General features: G+C 32.9%; 1 protein-coding gene across 2 annotated transcripts; it reads left to right on the top strand.

The window, feature by feature from the left end:
* The first annotated feature begins 2948 nt into the window (after window positions 1-2948).
* Window positions 2949-9533, top strand: LOC112791091 (protein CHROMATIN REMODELING 24). 2 transcript variants are annotated; one of them, XM_072233376.1, is made up of 23 exons: window positions 2949-3217; window positions 3335-3421; window positions 3489-3584; window positions 3671-4449; window positions 4543-4673; window positions 4776-4830; window positions 5066-5194; window positions 5335-5442; window positions 5568-5623; window positions 5705-5795; window positions 6170-6307; window positions 6387-6464; window positions 6590-6802; window positions 6889-6960; window positions 7248-7328; window positions 7394-7512; window positions 7637-7748; window positions 7901-7969; window positions 8073-8167; window positions 8364-8492; window positions 8657-8725; window positions 8827-8959; window positions 9049-9533. In XM_072233376.1, exons 1-23 carry the CDS (start codon window positions 3094-3096, stop codon window positions 9199-9201), a joined length of 3117 nt encoding a protein of 1038 aa, XP_072089477.1. In that variant the 5' UTR covers window positions 2949-3093; the 3' UTR covers window positions 9202-9533. The 2 variants fall into 2 exon arrangements, with proteins under 2 accessions (XP_072089477.1, XP_025689583.1); XM_025833798.3 differs by having other exon boundaries at window positions 3332-3421.
* The last annotated feature ends 10120 nt before the right edge of the window (window positions 9534-19653 follow it).

Below are 19653 nucleotides of genomic sequence, written 5' to 3'. Positions count from 1 at the left end.
TTTCTCGTTGAATTGAGAAGGAAGGAAAAGCGGCCCCGAGGGGGATTGAATTACGGGCTAATATAAATTTTAAAAAATAAATAATCGTATTTATTTTTTAAATTAATATTTTAACAAGTTTGATGGATGATTTATTTAGGGATAAGTATTATTTTGGTCCTCACGTTGAGGGTCGGAATCGTACTCGTCCTTGGTGTATATTTTGATTTAAAATCATCCTTAACATGTTTTTTTGTATAAAAATCGTCCTTTTAATTTTTTTAGAAAAAAATGCCCGCCACTACCATCAGCACCTTTACCTCCATCACCACCAGCACCTTTACTCCCACCACCACCACCAGTACCTTTACCTTCACCACCCAGAAAAATAACATCAATAAAATCAAACAAATTCAACAAATTCAGAAATAAAAAATTCAACAAATCAACCCAAATTCAACAAATTCAACAACCAAATCAAAATTAGAAGCAGAGGCAGTCACAAATGCAGAAGCAGAGGCAGTCATAGAATCAGAAACAGAAACTCAAGTAGAAACAGATGCAGAAGAAGAAGATGCTGATGCAGAAGTTGAAGCTGCAGAAGCAGATGCAGCAGAAGAAGAAGCAGAAGAAGCAGAAGAAGAAGCAGAAAAAGCAGATGCAAAACCACCGGCGCTTGGCCACCCCTCCCCAGCGGTGGCGACGGAGCGTCCAGGGATCAGCGACACACTCCACCCTCGGATCCCACTCTCTCCTCGGCCACCCATCACCCGCGGACCAGCTAAGCCTCGGATCCCTCTCTCTCTCTTTCGCGCGCCACCCTCTTCGCGTCGTGCTCCTCTTCCCGGCGACGGTCCTCCCTTCCACCGGTGCTCCCTCTCTCTTTTCCCTCTTCTCTTCTCTCCCGTCGCAGCCCTCTCCTTTCTTCTTTCTTCCGGCGACGGCGACGGCAGCTCCAAGCTTCGCCGGCGCCGTCCCCTCTCCCCCCTTCCCCTTCCCTCTCTCCCTCCCCTCCCCCCTTCGCATTTTCTTTCGGCCCCCCACCCCAAAAATGCGTTTTCTTTCCCCCTACCCCCAAAACGTGTTCTTTTCTATTTTTTTAAAAAAAATTTATAATTTTTTTATTAAATTAGAGGCATTTTAGGAATAAAATTAAAATTTTTTTTAAAAAAAGACGATTTTAATACAAAAAACACGTTAAAGATGATTTTAAATCAAAATATACACCGGGACGGGTTCGATTCCGACCCTCAACGTGAGAGATCAAACCAATACTTATCCCATTTATTTATTTGAGGGCAAGTATTTAGAAAATACTTCTCTAGTTCTCTTTTAATTGTTTATTTATTATTTTTACAGTATAGACTAAATTTTTAGTGGGTTTTCGTATTCACAATTTTTACCATTTTAGTTCTTAGATTTAAAATTCTATATTGATTCTCCAGATCTAATTTCAAACACCATATTGGTCACTCAACGCTGAGCTTAATTCGAACTTGTTTAGCTTTTATAACTAAACATCATTTTTTGTTTTAGCTCTTAAATAAAGAAAAAATGTCGTTTTAGAAAATGAAGAGAAATATAATAATTTCTACATCATATAAATTCTTCTTAAAGTGCCAAAACTAAATGACATTGTTTAACAATATGTGATAGCCAATTCAGTATTTAGTTCGTTGATTTGGTACTAGAAAGTATTCAGGGACTAATATATAATCTTGAGAACCAGAATAGGTAATTTTAAATTTGAAACTGAAATAGTAAAAATTGTAAATCTAAGGAACCACTTTGGGAATTTAGTCTATTAATTTCGTAAAGAAAAAGTATAGAAAAAAATAAGAATAGTAAACAATATGAATAATAGATTAAAAAAGGAAAAATAGAATTAAAATCATAAATCAGATGAATAATTAATTATTAATAATTTCATATTTTAAAATTTAAAAAATAAGGACTTCAAATTAAACCAAATCACAAACGGTGCCGTTACACCCAATATCACGCTAACCTCCCTTTTTCATTGTGAAGTCTGGTCTGCAGAGTAACCTAGCCGCTGCTTTACTTCCCGCTCTCCGGTCCAATGCTGCCCGGACTCCAGCCGCCGCCGCCAAGCCTTTAGCCGACGCCGCCCAGCCTCTCCGTGAACATCTGATCGTGTCACACCAGCTCTGGATAGCCTTCTTCGTGCTGCCCACTCGCCCCCGCGCAGCCTTCAGTCGACGTCGTCCAGCCTCTCCGCGAACGTCCGATCGCGCCGCACCATCCCCGGACAGCTTCTTTCGCGCTGCCCACCCGCCGCCTGCCGTGCAACCTCCCCTGCAGCCCACTGCGTTCACCATCCCAACGTCACCATTCGTGACAGATCCGATCAACATACAAGGACAGATGCCGCTGCATTTTCATATGTGCATCACTGCTCACATGCATGTAAATGGAGTCCGATTTGGTTGAACCGTTTTGTAATGTCCCATCTTCACGCACGTAAATGTGTTGGATATTCGATTCACTAAATATGTAGATGGTTATTTTAATTTTTAATTGGATGGTATTTTGTTCGATTTATTTTAAGTATATACAATTAACAAATGATGAATGATCATTTTACTAGATGATCGGATAATTATTTAATAATTACGTAAATAGTTTGTCTGATGACGATTCTACGACGGTGATGGAGGGAAGAGACTAAAGAGTGAACAATGATGACCGATAAGAGAGCTTCTAACGTCGAAAAAATAGGATAATTGATGAAGATAAACGGTTTGGGGAAAAGAGTGTGTTTGGTTGAATTCTATTGATAAATTAAGATTAAAATGATTAATTTTTTGAAATAACTGTTTGAATTTTTTATTTAAATAACTTAAAATTTTTTTTCTTCTCTGTATTAAGTCAAATTTAAAATCTATTGTGCACGTCCTTTATATTCCTCGCTAGCGGAATTGGTATGTAAATAAGCATTGGATATGGATTCCGAACGTTAATGACAAATTCAAAATAAACGAAACACAGCGGGAAAGAAGGGAATGACACTGGCATTGATGGTATATAAACACACAAGAGTTGAAAGCAAGAGCCTTCAGTTTTGAAAGAAGACTAGAACTCTATAAGAGAGAAATGGAAAGGAGCGTTAGCAGAACCCACAAGAAGCCAATGAGCCTTAACGACTCTCATCATCGCTTCCTTCAAGACCTCTCCGCTCATCCTAAATCCAAACCCTCTCCCTCTCCCTCTGCCTCCGGTACCCTCTCTCTCTCTCTCTCTCTCTCTCTCTCTCTCTCTCTCTCTCTCTCTCTCTCTCTCTCTCTCTCTCTCTCTCTCTGTGTTGCCTCTCACCATTTTCCATTTCCCCCAGAAGAGAAGGAGCACGATGAAACTCCCATTCAATCAGATGATCATACTATTCCCCGATTCTCTGCTATCACCGACTTCGATTCTCCTATCGGTATCTTCTATTTCTCTCTCTCTCTCTCTCTCTCGATACACCAGCTTGACCTAACTTCCATTATTAGGGCCTGACTCGGAGGAGAAACCCTCTTCCATCGAGGTCAAACCTCCGCGCTCTTCTCCGAAGGAAAGTTCACAGGCTTCATTGGGGACAACGCGTAGTAAGTGCTCTACAATAACCACAATCATTTTCATCAAAGTTCCTCATCATTTTCATATGTTCGTTCTTTTTTATGCGGAGTTTCAGATGACGAGAAGAAGACCAAGCTGAAGTTGCAGGGTCGTCGCCGCCTCTGCAAAGTTGCGACTTCAGACGATTGTGATAAGGAGGCAGCGGTTGATGAATCCAGGTTCGATGAGCTCATCGAGCTTGATTCGCCACTTCCGGCACCCAAAAACGTGATCCAGATTGACGATAGTGTCGGTAAGAACGACATTAGGGATATTTTGAATGAGTTGAATTCAAAGTTCGAGTTGCTGTCAGTTGAGAGGAAGCGAGAGACGAAGCAGGTGAAACCGATTGAGGGTTCTTCAGCTTTGTTTAGAGGAAAGGAAACTTATGAGGATGATGAGGTCGTAGAGTTCGGGAGTGCGGGGTCTTCATTCTCTCCACAGCAGGATCCGAGTAACGACCAGTCACAGGGTGCCAAGTATGCTGTTGGTGATGCCGGAATTGAGTATGTGGAAGATGATGACTCTCCTGCCAAGTTTGCTGGTGGTGATGGTGGAATTGAGTATGTGCAAGATGATGACTCTCCTGCCAAGTTTGCTGGTGGTGATGGTGGAATTGAGTATGTGCAAGATGATGACTCAGATGATTCTGTTGAAGAATTGGTTAATTTTGAGCCAAAGGGTGATGGCTCCATCACTCTGCCAGGCCCCAAATATACTTTTAAGTTGCCCTCTAAAATTGCGAAAATGTTGTATCCACATCAGAGGGATGGATTGAAGTGGCTCTGGTCTTTGCATTGCTTGGGTAAAGGTGGAATCTTGGGAGATGACATGGGTTTGGGGAAAACAATGCAGGTAAGGAAATTAAGAGCATGATGATGCATACCTTTTATATTTTGCTATAGCTGGTGCTCTGGCATGTAATTTACCAACATTTGCTTCTTACAGATGTGTGGCTATCTTGCTGGACTCTTTCATTCTCGAATTATTAAAAGGGCATTGATTGTGGCCCCAAAAACCTTGTTGCCCCATTGGATCAAGGAATTATCCGCTGTTGGTCTTTCTGAAAAGACGAGAGAGTGAGGCTTCCTGACTTATTTGGTTGAATAATTTATCTAATATTATAAGTTAAACCCTTTTTCCGATACAAAGAACCATCATGAACTTGTGCTTTTCTGCAGATATTTTGGAACTAATACAAAAGCCAGAGAATATGAACTTCAGTACATACTTCAGGTTCTAATTCTTTTTTGTGTTATTCTTAGTTTAAATTAAAGTGAGAAATGAAATATCTTGATGTTGTGTTCTTGCTTAACCCTTAAAAAAGATAGGAGGTTATACAAGTCAGCTGAAGACTTGGAATGGAGGCTTTTTGTGGTCAGCTGGTAGCTGGCGGCAGTTGCCAATTTATTTCAGAATGTACTTGTATAAATTTAGTTCAGTGTTGACTCTCAATCCTTTCTCCTTTCAGGATAAAGGTGTTCTTCTAACAACATATGATATTGTCCGCAACAATTCTAAGTCCTTGCGAGGGAGTTATCATTTTGATGATGAGGACAATGAAGATGGTGCCACATGGGACTATATGATCCTTGATGAGGTGCTTGTGGCATTATTATTATTATTATTATTGTAAAACCCAGTTTATGTTTCCATTTAGTGTGATATTTATGTTGCACACAGATTATGAAAATGGTTTATTTATCCTTTTTGTCGAACATCCTTAAATCTTAACTTCAGGGGCACCTTATAAAGAACCCAAGCACACAGAGGGCTAAAAGTTTGCTTGAGATACCATGTAGCCACCGCATTATCATTAGTGGCACACCATTGCAAAATAATCTTAAGGTATCTTGATGAAAATTACTTTGTTTTATTCATAATTAGTTCTCTGTTGTGTATATGATATGAATATGGAATCCAGATTATGCTATGATGTTAAACGATTTTCTTCTTAAAAAACTTCCCAACAGGAGTTGTGGGCTTTGTTCAATTTCTGCTGCCCTGAGTTACTTGGTGACAATAAATGGTAATAACCATTCTCAGTTATGTTCTTCATTTAGTTGACCTTTCTCATAGTACTAGTTTTAAGATAAATAAAATTTCGCAGGTTCAAAGAAAAATTTGAAGTACCCATACTTCGTGGAAATGACAAACATGCTACGGACAGAGATAAGCGTGTAGGATCTGCTATAGCAAAGGTAATGCGTTTTTGTGTGTTGTAGCCCATATAAGCGTGTAGCATGCAAAAACATATTTTTCTATGCGCTGCTGGCGGTGCTGTCTACATTTCCAAAATCTAATTTAGGTGACTTCGAATATTGTTTGCAAGTTTATTGAAGCTGAAAGTATGTAAAATATGCACTGCTGGTGATTTCTACAGTTATGACACAATGGTCAACTTGAGCTTGTAGCATTTCTTTAGTTTTAGTTGTTTTTAAGTCACCTTTTCTGATGGAAGGAAATATAGACCATTCTGTGTTGAGTTCCCTGCTAGACAATTCACCTTGTTGCATGCAGTCTCCTATCCTCTTATCATCAATGAATGACAAATTTTATGCTCCTTTATCAATAGGACTTAAGAGATCGTATTCAACCTTACTTTTTGCGACGTTTGAAGAGTGAGGTTTTCAATCAAGATGATGACAAAACAACTGCAAAACTTTCCAAGAAAGAAGAGATTATTGTTTGGCTTCGATTGACTAGTATTCAGGTTAGATATATAATTCTTTGTTCTTCGTTTTATTGCTCTTAACTTGTTTAATAACCTTGTTTGATTTTTATCACATCAGCGACATCTATATGAAGCATTTTTGAAGAGTGAGATTGTTCTCTCAGCATTTGATGGCTCGCCACTTGCTGCCCTTACGGTAAATTATTTTGTTATAATTTTTATACGATTGCCTTTCTTGGCCGTGTTCTTCTACTTTAAAGCCATTTAATCTTATGTGGCTATGGCTTTCTAGTTATCTTTTGAATTCTTGAAATGGAACAGATTTTGAAGAAAATATGTGATCATCCACTTCTGTTGACAAAGCGGGCAGCTGAGGATGTATTGGAAGGGATGGACTCAATGCTAAAGCCAGAAGAAGTTAATGTTGCTGAAAAATTGGCGATGCACATAGCAGATGTTACAGACACAGATAGGTTCAAAAATGAGCATGGTCATGATGTATCATGCAAAATTTCTTTCATCATGTCATTATTGGTAAGTGGTGATGTCATTCAATTTAAATGCTAATTGTCTGCCTAAATGAGTTTGTGTTGTATTCAAGTTCTTGTTCTCTGCTGTAGGATAATCTGATCCCAGAAGGGCATAGTGTCCTTATCTTTTCTCAGACTCGCAAAATGCTTAACATTATTCAGGTTGGTTCAGACTTATTTCCTCTATTGGTGGTTATTACCATTTTTGTTTTTGAACTATTGCAAAGCCCACATTCGCTCGAACCTTTCTTGCATGTCAGTGAATTGTCACTACTGGAAATGTGTACATTGTCTTTCCAATGGACTTTCAAAGTTTTGCAAGTTGCAACAACTCTGGGGTCATTTATAGTGGGATGTTGGAAGTTTCTTGTTGAATTGCTTGCATTGCCATTATAATTCTCTGCTTGTTTGTAAAACACTTGATTTAAATGTTTCTACTTGTTATATAGGAATGCCTAGCATCCAAAGGTTATGACTTTCTACGGATTGATGGAACAACAAAAGCCTGTGACAGATTAAGGATTGTTAATGTAAGTGCTTTTTGAATGGTTAAATTGATATTCTATCGCTCGAGTTCTAACTGTTGTGATTTCAGGAATTCCAAGCAGGTGCAAGTGCCCCTATATTTCTGTTGACATCTCAAGTAGGTGGTTTAGGACTCACACTCACAAGAGCAGATCGTGTTATTGTTGTTGATCCTGCTTGGAACCCAAGGTATGGTCTTGAGAGACTTCCTTCCCCTTGATACCTACAATAGTTTTTTCCATGCTGATCAGAAATGCTGTTTTCTTTTAATTTGCTACTTGGCCAAAGTCTGATTATTATGTGTTTCTAACAGTACGGATAACCAAAGTGTCGACCGTGCATATCGTATTGGTCAAAAGAAAGATGTTCTTGTTTATAGACTGATGACATGTGGAACTGTTGAAGAAAAGATCTATAGGAAGCAGGTAATTTTTCCCCTTTCTGTTATTTTTGTATATTTTCAATGTAATGATTCTGAAAAAAGAAAGTATTCAGTTTCTACTGAACTATATTGTCAGAAACATGTTATTGTTTCACACATTGACGGTCTTCTGAGACTTAATTTGCATGACTTTAGGTATATAAAGGAGGATTATTCAGAACTGCTACTGAACAAAAAGAACAAACTCGCTACTTTAGTCAGCAGGTACACCTTTTGTGGAAAATGTTACTTTCAGTGAGAGATGCTTTTTTTTTCTCTCTTTGAAAATTGTGATTTGTTTTAGTAATCTTCCATTCATCCCATACAGGATCTTAGGGAGCTTTTCAGCCTTCCAAAAGAGGGGTTTGATGTATCTGTTACCCAACGACAATTGGATGAGGAGCATGATGGTCAACATACATTGTAATGACTCTATATATCTTTGAAATGTTTGTTTCAATTAGTGTTCCTTTGGATCTTTGCACAATGCATACACACTGCCTTGTTCAATAAGGTTTCCCATTTGTGCCATGTTTTTGGTGCTTTAACAATTTGAGTTCTTTTTATTTTAACCGGCCTGATTTGCCAAGTTAAAAGGGTATTGGCTCTTTTTGTGTAGGAATGACACTTTTAAAGCACATATAGAATTCCTGAGAAGTCAAGGTATAGCAGGAGTTAGCCACCATAGTTTACTCTTTTCCAAAACAGGACCAGTTCAAGCTGCTCCTGAAGATGATGATATGACGAGGTAATGCTTTTGGGGATATGATTATACAATGACGTGCATGCTTGCAAATGTAACATTTTAATAGTTTGTTATTACTTATTACAAAGGTTTTGGCTTTCCCTTATTATATTTTGTTTATCAATTATATCCTCAAACCTAAAATTGCGTTGATACAATGGTTGTAGGAGGAATCAAGGGACTAGATATATTGGTACTTCAGTATCGTCTTCTTCAAATGACCGAATGGCTGATGGGTAATGATTTGTCATTTTAGATGTTAAAACTTAAAAGCATGTTTTCAGGGTATAACCGTCTAACTGATATGACCTACACAACCATTTTCCTCCTTAACCAGAGCTGAGTTTGCCTCTAAACCCAAGGATTTAGATCGAAGCAAAAAGGGTTTTTCCCCTAGCAGCGATGGTAAAATGACAGAGTCGGAAATCAAAGATAGAATTAAGCGGCTCTCTCAAACTCTGTCAAATACGGTATGCTTTTCTCTTATTTCTTAATGGATTGGCTACTATCTTGCTTTCCCAGGAAAACTGATTTTATTCTTAACGAATAAACCATGCAGGCGATGATTTCTAGATTACCGGATAAGGGGGCGAAACTACAGAAAAGGTTGACGGAGCTGAATTCGGAGCTTGCCAGATTAGGGATGGAAGAAAGAACTGGTGCTGATCTGGATGATTTCACCAGTGAGTTTCAAAGAGTGTTGAATGTATAGGGATTTGCTTTATTGTAAACAGATGGTGTTTTTAATATTTCATAGAAACCTACTACTTGAAGGTTTCCTCGACTAAGATTGATGCTTTGTTCAATGTCATTTTGAAAAAGATTTCTAGAATGAAGGTTTTCTTTCTTTGTCCTTTACTTACAGTAGACTGAAGGGAGAAAACTTGGTGGAAAAATTTAGATACGGTTTTAATTTTGGTGGAATACTCCAAAATAGGGACTGGGAATGAAACAGAGAATGTACAAAGCTCATTTTGTAGGTCATTGTACCAATTTCACTTCCATTTATAATTAGAGTAAATTACTATTTTTATTTAACAAAAATTTTAAACGTCGACAAATTTATTTATAAAAAAGAAAATTATAATTATACCCATAAAATATAGATTTCGTATAATAAAATTATTCAAACATTAAAAAATCATTTAAAAATCTCAAATTACCTTTTTCTTTATCATTATTACCATCATTTTTTATCTATGTCTCTAAATCTTCAACATCAATCTATCTCCTTTTTCAGCAACTACTAGTCCATCACCCTAATCTTCATAGACATGGCCAATTCTAACTACTACTTACAGTTCACATATTCTAAAGTACCACTACTGCATTACTACCTCTTTCTCTTTACCACCACCGTTGTATTATCTCATCTTTTTTGAATCTTCTCCAACGAGCCTGTCACGACAAAAAATGAGTCATGATTGGCTAAAAAAATTGTCCCCTAGCAAGCCTACAAATTTGAATATAATTTGAATAAAAAAATTACAAACATTTTTAATAAATTTACAAATACTAAACCAACTTGGGTTGGTCGAGTGGTCAGCTCACTCGTCCGCTTAAGCAAGTGTCGGAGGTTTGAATTCCGCCTTGTGCATGCAGCAACCCATTGGCCAGTTCCGATCCGCGATGGATTAGTCCTTTACCCGTCGGACTGGGGGATACCGTGGACAACCAAAAAAAAATTTACAAATACTAGAATGAATAGTTACACGTTATTTTAACAAAAACATAGAATATGAATAGTTACACATTATTTTAACAAAAACATAGAATAAATCAATATGATTGGATCCTGCCGGTGATATATGGAACATATAATGCCTAGGAACTCGACAAGGACTAAGTACTCGTTACAGGTAATTATTCTTGAATAGAAGTCTCCTATCAGAGTATTAATTCTTGAAAATATATTTTTTTATAACGGAATAAGTTTTGCAACTCAGTGACCGGACAATACATCTATAATCCACATGAGACCATATAAACCATATTATCCAAAATATATTTTATTTAGAAAATAGTAATTTATACAAATAAGTGAATCAATAGGGGAGTTCTCATACAGAAATCAAATCAAAAGTCCACACTTGGGCGGCTCCACATCTATGGGTAGCCATTTCCTCTTGTATGTTCGTATGGAATAACATATCCAACGTGTGGTCTACACGTTAGGCTAGCAGTACTCCCTACTAGCTAAGGTCTGAGCCAGATGTATCAAGGTTAATGTCATAACCGTCATTAACTATGATTTTCTAATACGAACCTCCCAAACCAATTCAAAACATATAATTTCAAATATAACAAATTCTTCAATTTTTCAAACATGTAAGGTATCAAATGAAATCAAATAATATTTTCTCATCCAAATCCTTTTCAATCATATTTTCTCAATTTTAAGGCAATTCAAATAGATTTTTCAATTTCAAAATGAGTACCAACAAATACTTCAATGTTTTAAAAATACATATTTAAATAAAATCAAATATTTTAAAATAATATAAAGCTTTATCAAACATGCATATAGTCTCATAAAAATATATAGTCTCATGTGCACATTAAAATGAGCTTAACAAGGATAAATATTTACTTCTAATAAATCGATTATTCAAGCTAATTTAAAATCCTTTGATAATAATATTTGTAATTATAATTCTAAATTTAAAGCACCGTATATCAAAATAATTATAGATATAAAGCCAAACAATTATAAATGTAAAGTCTACTCACAACTTGGTCCTAAGGGACCGAAGAGACTGAACTCGGAGCAATTATAAATGCGGCACGCTGCTCAACGGTGACCTTCCCCAGTAACGATAGTAGCAGCGGCAGTACACACCATCGTTACCTCTTTCCGATGACGAGCTCTGTCATGTTCTCCTTCCCCTTTCGTGAAGTCTCTCTCTCTTTCTCTCTCTCCGGGCTCTCCAACGGCACAGTAGTTCGACGATGGCGAGGCTACCTTCGACGGCTCCGACTCTGGCTTCGGCAATGATGACGACGGAATCTCCCTCCTCTATTCATCGCACCTTTCTGCTTGGGCTCCCCTCAGCAACGGCGACGGTTCTCCACGCGCAGCCATGATGACGACAGCGACGGCTGCGTAGCTCTCACTGGTGTCATACTCCTTCTCCTCTCTTCTTCCTTTCTCCTCCTTCTCCATTTTTTCTCTTCCTTTTTCTTTCTTTCATTCTCAACCATGTGTGTGTGTTAGGAGAGGGTTAGTATGGATATAATTAGGGTTCGGTTTGGGAAAGAGAACAAGGGTAATGTAAAATTTTTTGATAAAATTAGAGAGTAGGATAGTAATAAAAGAAATTAAATGTAAAATATTATATAAAAAAGCTCAGGACGTTATATTCTACTCCCCTTACAAAAATTTTTAGTCTCGAAAATTGATATAATTTGTAAAAAGGTTACATGATTTTAGTCTTTTACTAAACATGAGAAAGAAGTATAATGTGATGCAAAGGTTACAAGATAGATTTGTGTTAAAAAGATGTGGTTAACATTTACACTCTCTTGTTCCCTTGATAAGACCAACACATATAGCGCTTTTCACTTCGTTCATCACTCCCAAAGAGCATCTGAACGTCAAACATCAGGACTAACCTTTCAACTTGTACCAAAATCTCCTTAACATCCTCCTCAGAACACTCCTACTTCGTAATCTTCTTTTGACATCGTACACTTACAAGTTTCACCTTTCAAATTCATGAACCGCGTCTTAAAAACTAATGTATCACTTGCTATATCTAGAAATTACATGTTAACCAATACAATCTCGAGTTTACCCAAAAGAATACAAAGCTTAGGAAGAGAAGAAAAAGTCACAGATGAGGTTCACAAGAATTCAGAAGAATGTGTAAGATCGCAATTAAACAAGGATGTACAAAAACAACGAAATATGCCAAAAAGAGAGTCAAATCACATCTTAACAAAAAAATCTGAATAAAAAAACTTCAATAGAAGCAATAAAAGAAAAGATGAAATATTAGGTCGAAACAAGTTCAAAATGAATAAAAGAAGTACAAAACTCACAAGAGATGACCACTAAAGTCAATGACAATGTTCACAAAGATTAAAAAAATGATTAAAAATAAAATAAAAAAATCAAATAGGACATCCATCAACAATGGATAAAACTAAGAGAATCATTTCACATTTTCAAGAGAAAAGATATGAGACGAACATTTTAAAAGAAATGATAAAAGCATAAATGTTATCACGTCACACAAATTCAAGTTGAATCAAAAGATGCAAGGTTTATGAATTGGAGATTAAAAATGATTAGGGACAAAGGTTTTTCCTCAACAACCTTGGAGAATACTTAGGTGCACAATCAAGCAAGGATATGTATAAGAAAAAAGACAATCAACAACGAAAAAAGCAAAGCAAAACATAAATTAAAAATACGACAACACATTCTGAAATAGACAACTTAACAATCATAAAAATAAAAAATAACAACTCTCACAAAAATTAGTATGCTTCCTTTCCCTTTTTATAGAAATCTTTAACTAAGTACCTTTGATATTATCATCATGACTTTGAACATTAAATAATTATGTTAATATAAAATTTGATATCTCTTAACTCAAAATAGTAGATAGATTATATAAAACATGACCAAAAATGTAATTAATCTCTTTGTTATCCCTTAAGTCAAAATTTAGGTGGATTCTATGGTGTAGAAAGAAAATTATTTCTACATGTGTAGAAGGATAGGTGTCAATGCATTAGTAGTTTATGTTGATGGCTCTTAGATGAGGAAGAATTAATTAGAGTACACAATTATTGATTCATTGGACCCACAAAAAAAAGAGAGTGTGTGACATTATATGTGTGTCATAAAGACAATTTATTAGGTTTTTTTATTTTAATAAATTAAATAAATATTTTATTTATTAAAATAAATAATTTAAAAAATTATTACCATGTAGACGAGATATATGTATTTATAAATATAAAAATATATTTTATAAAAATAATAAAAATATTAATAATTTAAATTAGACCAAACTCTTAAAAATAGAACATTTAAATTAATATGGAAGGTGGACGATCTTAACCGTACTACGTCCATCCACCGGGGTTTTTTATTAGAATTTACACTAAATCAATTCAAATAATAATAAGGGGGGATTCGAATCCCCAACACTTGCTTAAGCAAATTAGTGAGCTAATCACTAGACCAAGTTCATTAATTAATTAGTTAAAACCACCTATTTCTTCTATTATTTTGAAACTGCTCATCTTTCTTATTATTTGAAATATTATATTTTTAAGAGTTTGATTTAATTTAAATTATTAATATTTTTTATTATTTTCAAAAATTATATTAATATTTTATTTTTGTCTAAAACATTTTATATAAATTAAATTATTAATATTTTATTTTTGTCTAAAACATTTTATATCGTTCTAATTTAGTCTTTTGTTCAAAGTTAAATATTTTCTTCTAAAAAATGGGATACCTTTAATAATAGTAAATTATCAATTCAATTTATAAATTAAAACATGTAAAATATTAAAAATATAAAAATAATTAGTAATATATTTAGGACATATAATTATAAAAACAAATTAAATTTGTTAAGTACAGTAAATGAATAGTAATTACCTATTACTTAAATTATACATTTTTTCGTTTTTAATAGTAATAATTTTAAGAGTGAAAGTAAGTTAGTCTCCAAATCTTTTTCTTTTTTAAATTCTATGAAAAATATTTTGGTTAATATTAAAAAAATATTTTTTTTTCAAAATTTTTTTCATCTAATGGACTTAATTCTAATTTGATTAGTGATATACATATTTATTAACAATAAATCAAATAATATGTGGGAATTTTTTATTTTAATAAATTAAATAAATATTTTATTTTCTGAAATAAATAATTTTAAAAATTATTAGGAAAATACATAAGCATCTCTTATCTTATTTATACTGTAAACGAGATAATTTTATCCGTATTGAGATATGTGTATTTTTTCAATTTTCATATATCTCCTTACTGTAAACGAGATATATGTATTTGTAAATATAAAAATATAATTTTTGAAAATAATAAAAAATATTAATAATTTAAATTAAATCAAACTCTTAAAAATAGAATATTTCAAATAATAAGAAAGATAAGCAGTTTCAAATAATAGAAAAGATGAGCAGTTTCAAAATAATAGAAGAAATAGGCGGTTTTAACTAACTAATTAATGAACTTGGTCTAGTAGTTAGCTCACTAATTTGTCGAATCCCGCCTTATTATTATTTGAATTGATTTAGTGTAAATTCTAATAAAAAACGCCGGTGGATGGACGTAGTACGGTTAAGATCGTCCACCTTCCATATTAATTGAATGTTCTATTTTTAAGAATTTGGTCTAGTTTAAATTATTAATATTTTTATTATTTTTATAAAATATATTTTTATATTTATAAATACATATATCTCGTCTACATGGTAATAATTTTTTAAATTATTTATTTTAATAAATAAAATATTTATTCAATTTATTAAAATAAAAAAACCTAATAAATTGTCTTTATGACACATATATAATGTCACACACTCTTTTTTTTTGTGGGTCCAATGAATCAATACTTGTGTACTCTAATTAATTCTTCCCCATCTAAAAGCCATCAACATAAACTACTAATGCATTGACACCTATCCTTCTACACATGTAGAAACAATTTTCTTTCTACACCATAAAATCCACCCAAAATTTATATATACATTTAACTCATTCTTGTCATTGTAGTAAAATACAATCAAATGATTTTCTATAATAATGCAGTTAAACTTAGTATAAAGTTACAAATAAATTCACATATAAAACAATGATAACAATAAAACTAAAATTTGAAGTACTGACAATTAATAGATTAAGATTAGTTATAATAACTATTTTTATTTTTTATTTTATTTCATTTAATTATTTTTTTGGGTCTAAATCTCCAATTGTGAATTTGCTTCTAACATATTTCAAGAGCGTAGTAAAAGAATTTCAAAAAATTAGTATAGAATTATATTTTTTTGTAAAGATAAAACACCAAAAAAAATTCATCTTCATAATTAATTAACTGAACTTAAAGTTCGTGATCTAAAAACAAACTCAAATTATATATATATATATATATATATATAATTTTTTTAATCAAAAGTACTTTAAACATCATGCAGGGTTCATTTCAATTCTATTGAATTAAAAAGGCATGCCAATTATGAAAGAGACAATAATAATAACAATAAGACAAAAAAAAAAAAAAAACTAAAAAACTTGACAAAACACTACTGAGTATCTATCAATTAGAAAATTGAATTTTAACTATATCAATGAGTAAGAATTCTCTGATTACAAACAATAATGATATCAATCAGCATGCAAGACTCGAACAACAACAACATCAACTCATAAGCAACAACCTATTCCAATGGCTAGAGATAAATGATTCAGCAACAATATCAGGTATCATAACAGAAAATAGAAAATTGTATCTATAAAAAAGTTGTAACATATAAATACTCAATAATACTGATAATAAAATAGCAACAACTTTATTACAAAAGCATAGGTATTTTAAACAACCAATCTTCTAATAATGAAATCCTAACGTGCTTAAAAACTTACCATAATAGTCTTTATATATTGTGATTATCCTAATAAAATCTCAAGTTATTTTAATATTAGTTTCCACTCATAAATAAGAAGCAACAAAGTTCACAAAAATCCTATATTATCACATTAAAATAAATAATATCTTTTCAATCCTAGTAAAAAATTTAATTCAAGGTATTATTGTATAAGCTCAAATAAGTACATAATTTCAATAATACTATTTTATTCTACGAATCCAATCAAATGTAAATCATGAAACATTAGGTCTCATTGAAAAATTAAATAATTTTAAAACTAGAGTTATTAAGGGTACATAATAGAAAAGTGTGATTTATAATAATTAGTGGAATGTATAAGAAAAAAAAACTCATAAGAAATTTATTTAGCTTTAAGAAATTAGATATCTAGTCTTTTTTTATCAGAAATTGCTAGTAATTATTTCCAATCTTTAAGATCTATAATTCCAATATCATAAAGGCACTACAAATCAAGAAAACCAATTTCTCTAAATTAATCTCCGGAAATAAGAATAATAGTTGAGAATAGGAAAGTTTTCAGAAAAGTAAGAGTTAAGAAAATTCTTAGGTTTCAGATCTTAGTTAAAAGCAAAATTTGTCCTCTAATCACCAACAGAAAACAAGCATTCACAATCTAGATCTCTCCTAAATAATCAGAATAACAATTCCACGAAAGAAAAGCCATGTTCAACAAACAAAACTAGAACAGGACAGATTATTAAACTAGAAAAACTCAACCAAACTTTCAAATCGGAAAAGATCTTCAATTCAACTAATAGATCATTCAAAAAAATTTGCCACACCTAAACAGAAAAAATCATAATTCCAATCCAGCAAACAAGAATAACACTCCATTCATATGTTCATCACATAGTTCTCCTTGAACAACTGAATAACAGTTTTCAAAATTATTAATTTGAAAGAATCAAAAGCAAATTAAAATTAGAGTAAAGTATCATTTTTGACTCCAACGTTTGGAGTAAATTCCAAAGTTGTCCCTAACATTTAAATCATCCTATTTAAGTCCCTAACGTTTTAAAATTGACTCAATGTTGTCTTGCCGTTAGGGATCTATTAACAGAATTGACGGCGGACGAAATTGAGACGATTTTAAAATGTAAGGGACTTAAATAAGACGAAAACGTTGGGGAAAAAAATAATACATAGAAATAAATTTTAATTTTATCCTTCACTAATATCAATCTTTTACTATAGTTATTCAATTATTTTTTAATCACATCTAAGTAAATTACACTTAATCACATTACTTTGATTCTAAATAAATTTATTTTTTTATAATTTTACTCTTAAAAATTTTTATAATTTATTTTTTTAAGAGTAAAATTAAAAAAATAAATTTATTTAGAAAAAAAGCAATGTGATTTAGTAAAATTTACTTAGACGTGATTAAAAAATAATTGAATAACTATGTACCGTAAAAAATTGATATTATTGAAGGATAAAATTAAAATTTATTTCTATGTATCGTTTTTGTCCCAACATTTTCGTAAATCGTTTCAATTTTATCCCGCCGTCAATTCTGTTAACAGATCCCTAACGGCAGGACAACATTGAGTCAATTTTGAAATGTTAGGGACTTAAATAGGACGATTTAAACGTTTGGGACAACTTTGAGACTTACCTCAAATGTTAGGGATAAAAACGATACTTTACTCTTAAAATTATGTTATAACTTCAAAGATTATCAACATAAGAAGAAAAATTTCAATATCGCTTATCAAATTCAGAACAAAGCATCTCGATCAGCAGCTAAGAATGTAATTTCTAAATTCAAATACAATTCTATAAAGAAATTAGATAGTAATTGATGAGTCGATATTTGATGGTAATTTTTATCTTGAATTGAGTGGATTTCATCACAAAATTCATATTTATATACTTGAATAGCATACTTTTGTGTTTTTCTCTTTAAATTGCACATAAGTGTGAAAACATGGTATTTTGTGCTTAATTTAATCAATTTAATTCTACTTTTATTTCATTCAATGTCGTGATATATTTTGTTAAATGATATCAGGTCAATTAGGCAAAAATGACTTGAAAAAAGTGGAAGGAAAGCATGCAAAATGGGAGAACACAAGAAGAAACAAAGGAGAGACACACACTGAAGTGTGCGTACGGACAACCTTCTGTGCGTACGCACAAGACAAAAGTCAGCAGGTGTACATACGTACACAATCCTGTGCGTAAGCACAAGTTTGGACGCGTGACTTCATTAAAAAGTCATGTGACCCGCAATTTGGGGCCTTTTGGCCCAATTTTGGATGCCCAGAAGCTGAATGGAAGCTCTTTCAAGGGGAAAACCTTCCAAGAACACACACAATCAATTTTAGTTAGTTTTTAGCATATTTTGAGTGAGATCTCTATAGAGAGAGGCTAGCCTCTCCTCTCTCTCTAGGAATTAGGATTTTAGATTTAGATTTCTTCTTACTTTAGAATTCGATTCTTGCTTTAGTTTAGTTTCATGTACAATTCCTTGTTCTAGCCTCATAGTTCTTATAGTTTTTTTTTATTGTTACTCTATTTTGATACTCTTTATGTTAATGAACCTTTGTTAATTTGAAATTTCTTTAATGCAATTTTGATATTTTATATTCCTTGATGTTTATTTGAGTGATTGTTATTATTTCCTTGCAATTGATAGTTATAGATTTTTATCATTATTGAAATTTATATTATTTTTCTTTTATGTATATTAAGTATTTGATAAAATGTCTCTTTCAATTTTAGAGTAAAATTTTGTATTCTTTACTTGGGTTGGTAACTTGAAGACTCTTGAATTATCAAAATCTAGTGTTGATTGGTAATTGAAGGTTGTAGTTAGTTTGAATTCTACTAAATCTAGTCCTTCACTAGGAATTGACTAGGACTTGAATTAGAGTTAATTGTACTCACTTGACTTTCCTTCACTTGTTAGAGGATAACTAAGTGAGAGCAATAAACACTTACCATCACATTTGAGGATGATAATAAGGATAGGAATTTCAACTCTCAACCCTTGCCAAGACTTTTCTTAGTTGGTGTCTTTAATTACCTTAGTTTAATTGCTTTTGGTATTTAGTTATTATTTGCTTCTTTATTTTCTTGAAATTTAAATTTCTTGTTCATCATATTAAAAACCCCAAAAATTCTCATAACCAATAGCATGCATACTTCCCTGCAATTTCTTTGAGAGATGACCCAAGGTTTAAATACTCTCAGTTATTATTAGTTTGCATTGTGATAAATAAAATTAAACTTTGATTGATGGTTAATTCTTGGTTTGAAACTATACTTCAACGGAATTATTTTGTGAAAATTTCTAACCGACGATTTCTCTCTGTCAGTAATTTATAGCAAACATGGTGCATGGAATTGTGATCATCAACAATGGCGCCAATAAACTTGGTAGCACTCTCAAACGTGAATCACACTTTGTCACAACTCCGCACAACTAACCAGCAAGTGCACTGGGTCGTCCAAGTAATACCTTACGTGAGTAAGGGTCGATCCCACGGAGATTGTTGGT

The sequence above is a fragment of the Arachis hypogaea genome, chromosome 3, assembly GCF_003086295.3.
Source record: "Arachis hypogaea cultivar Tifrunner chromosome 3, arahy.Tifrunner.gnm2.J5K5, whole genome shotgun sequence".
In the NCBI taxonomy this organism is placed as follows: Eukaryota; Viridiplantae; Streptophyta; class Magnoliopsida; order Fabales; family Fabaceae; genus Arachis; species Arachis hypogaea.
The sequence above is the reverse complement of the archived record's forward strand: the minus strand, read 5'-3'. Positions and strand labels throughout refer to the sequence as shown.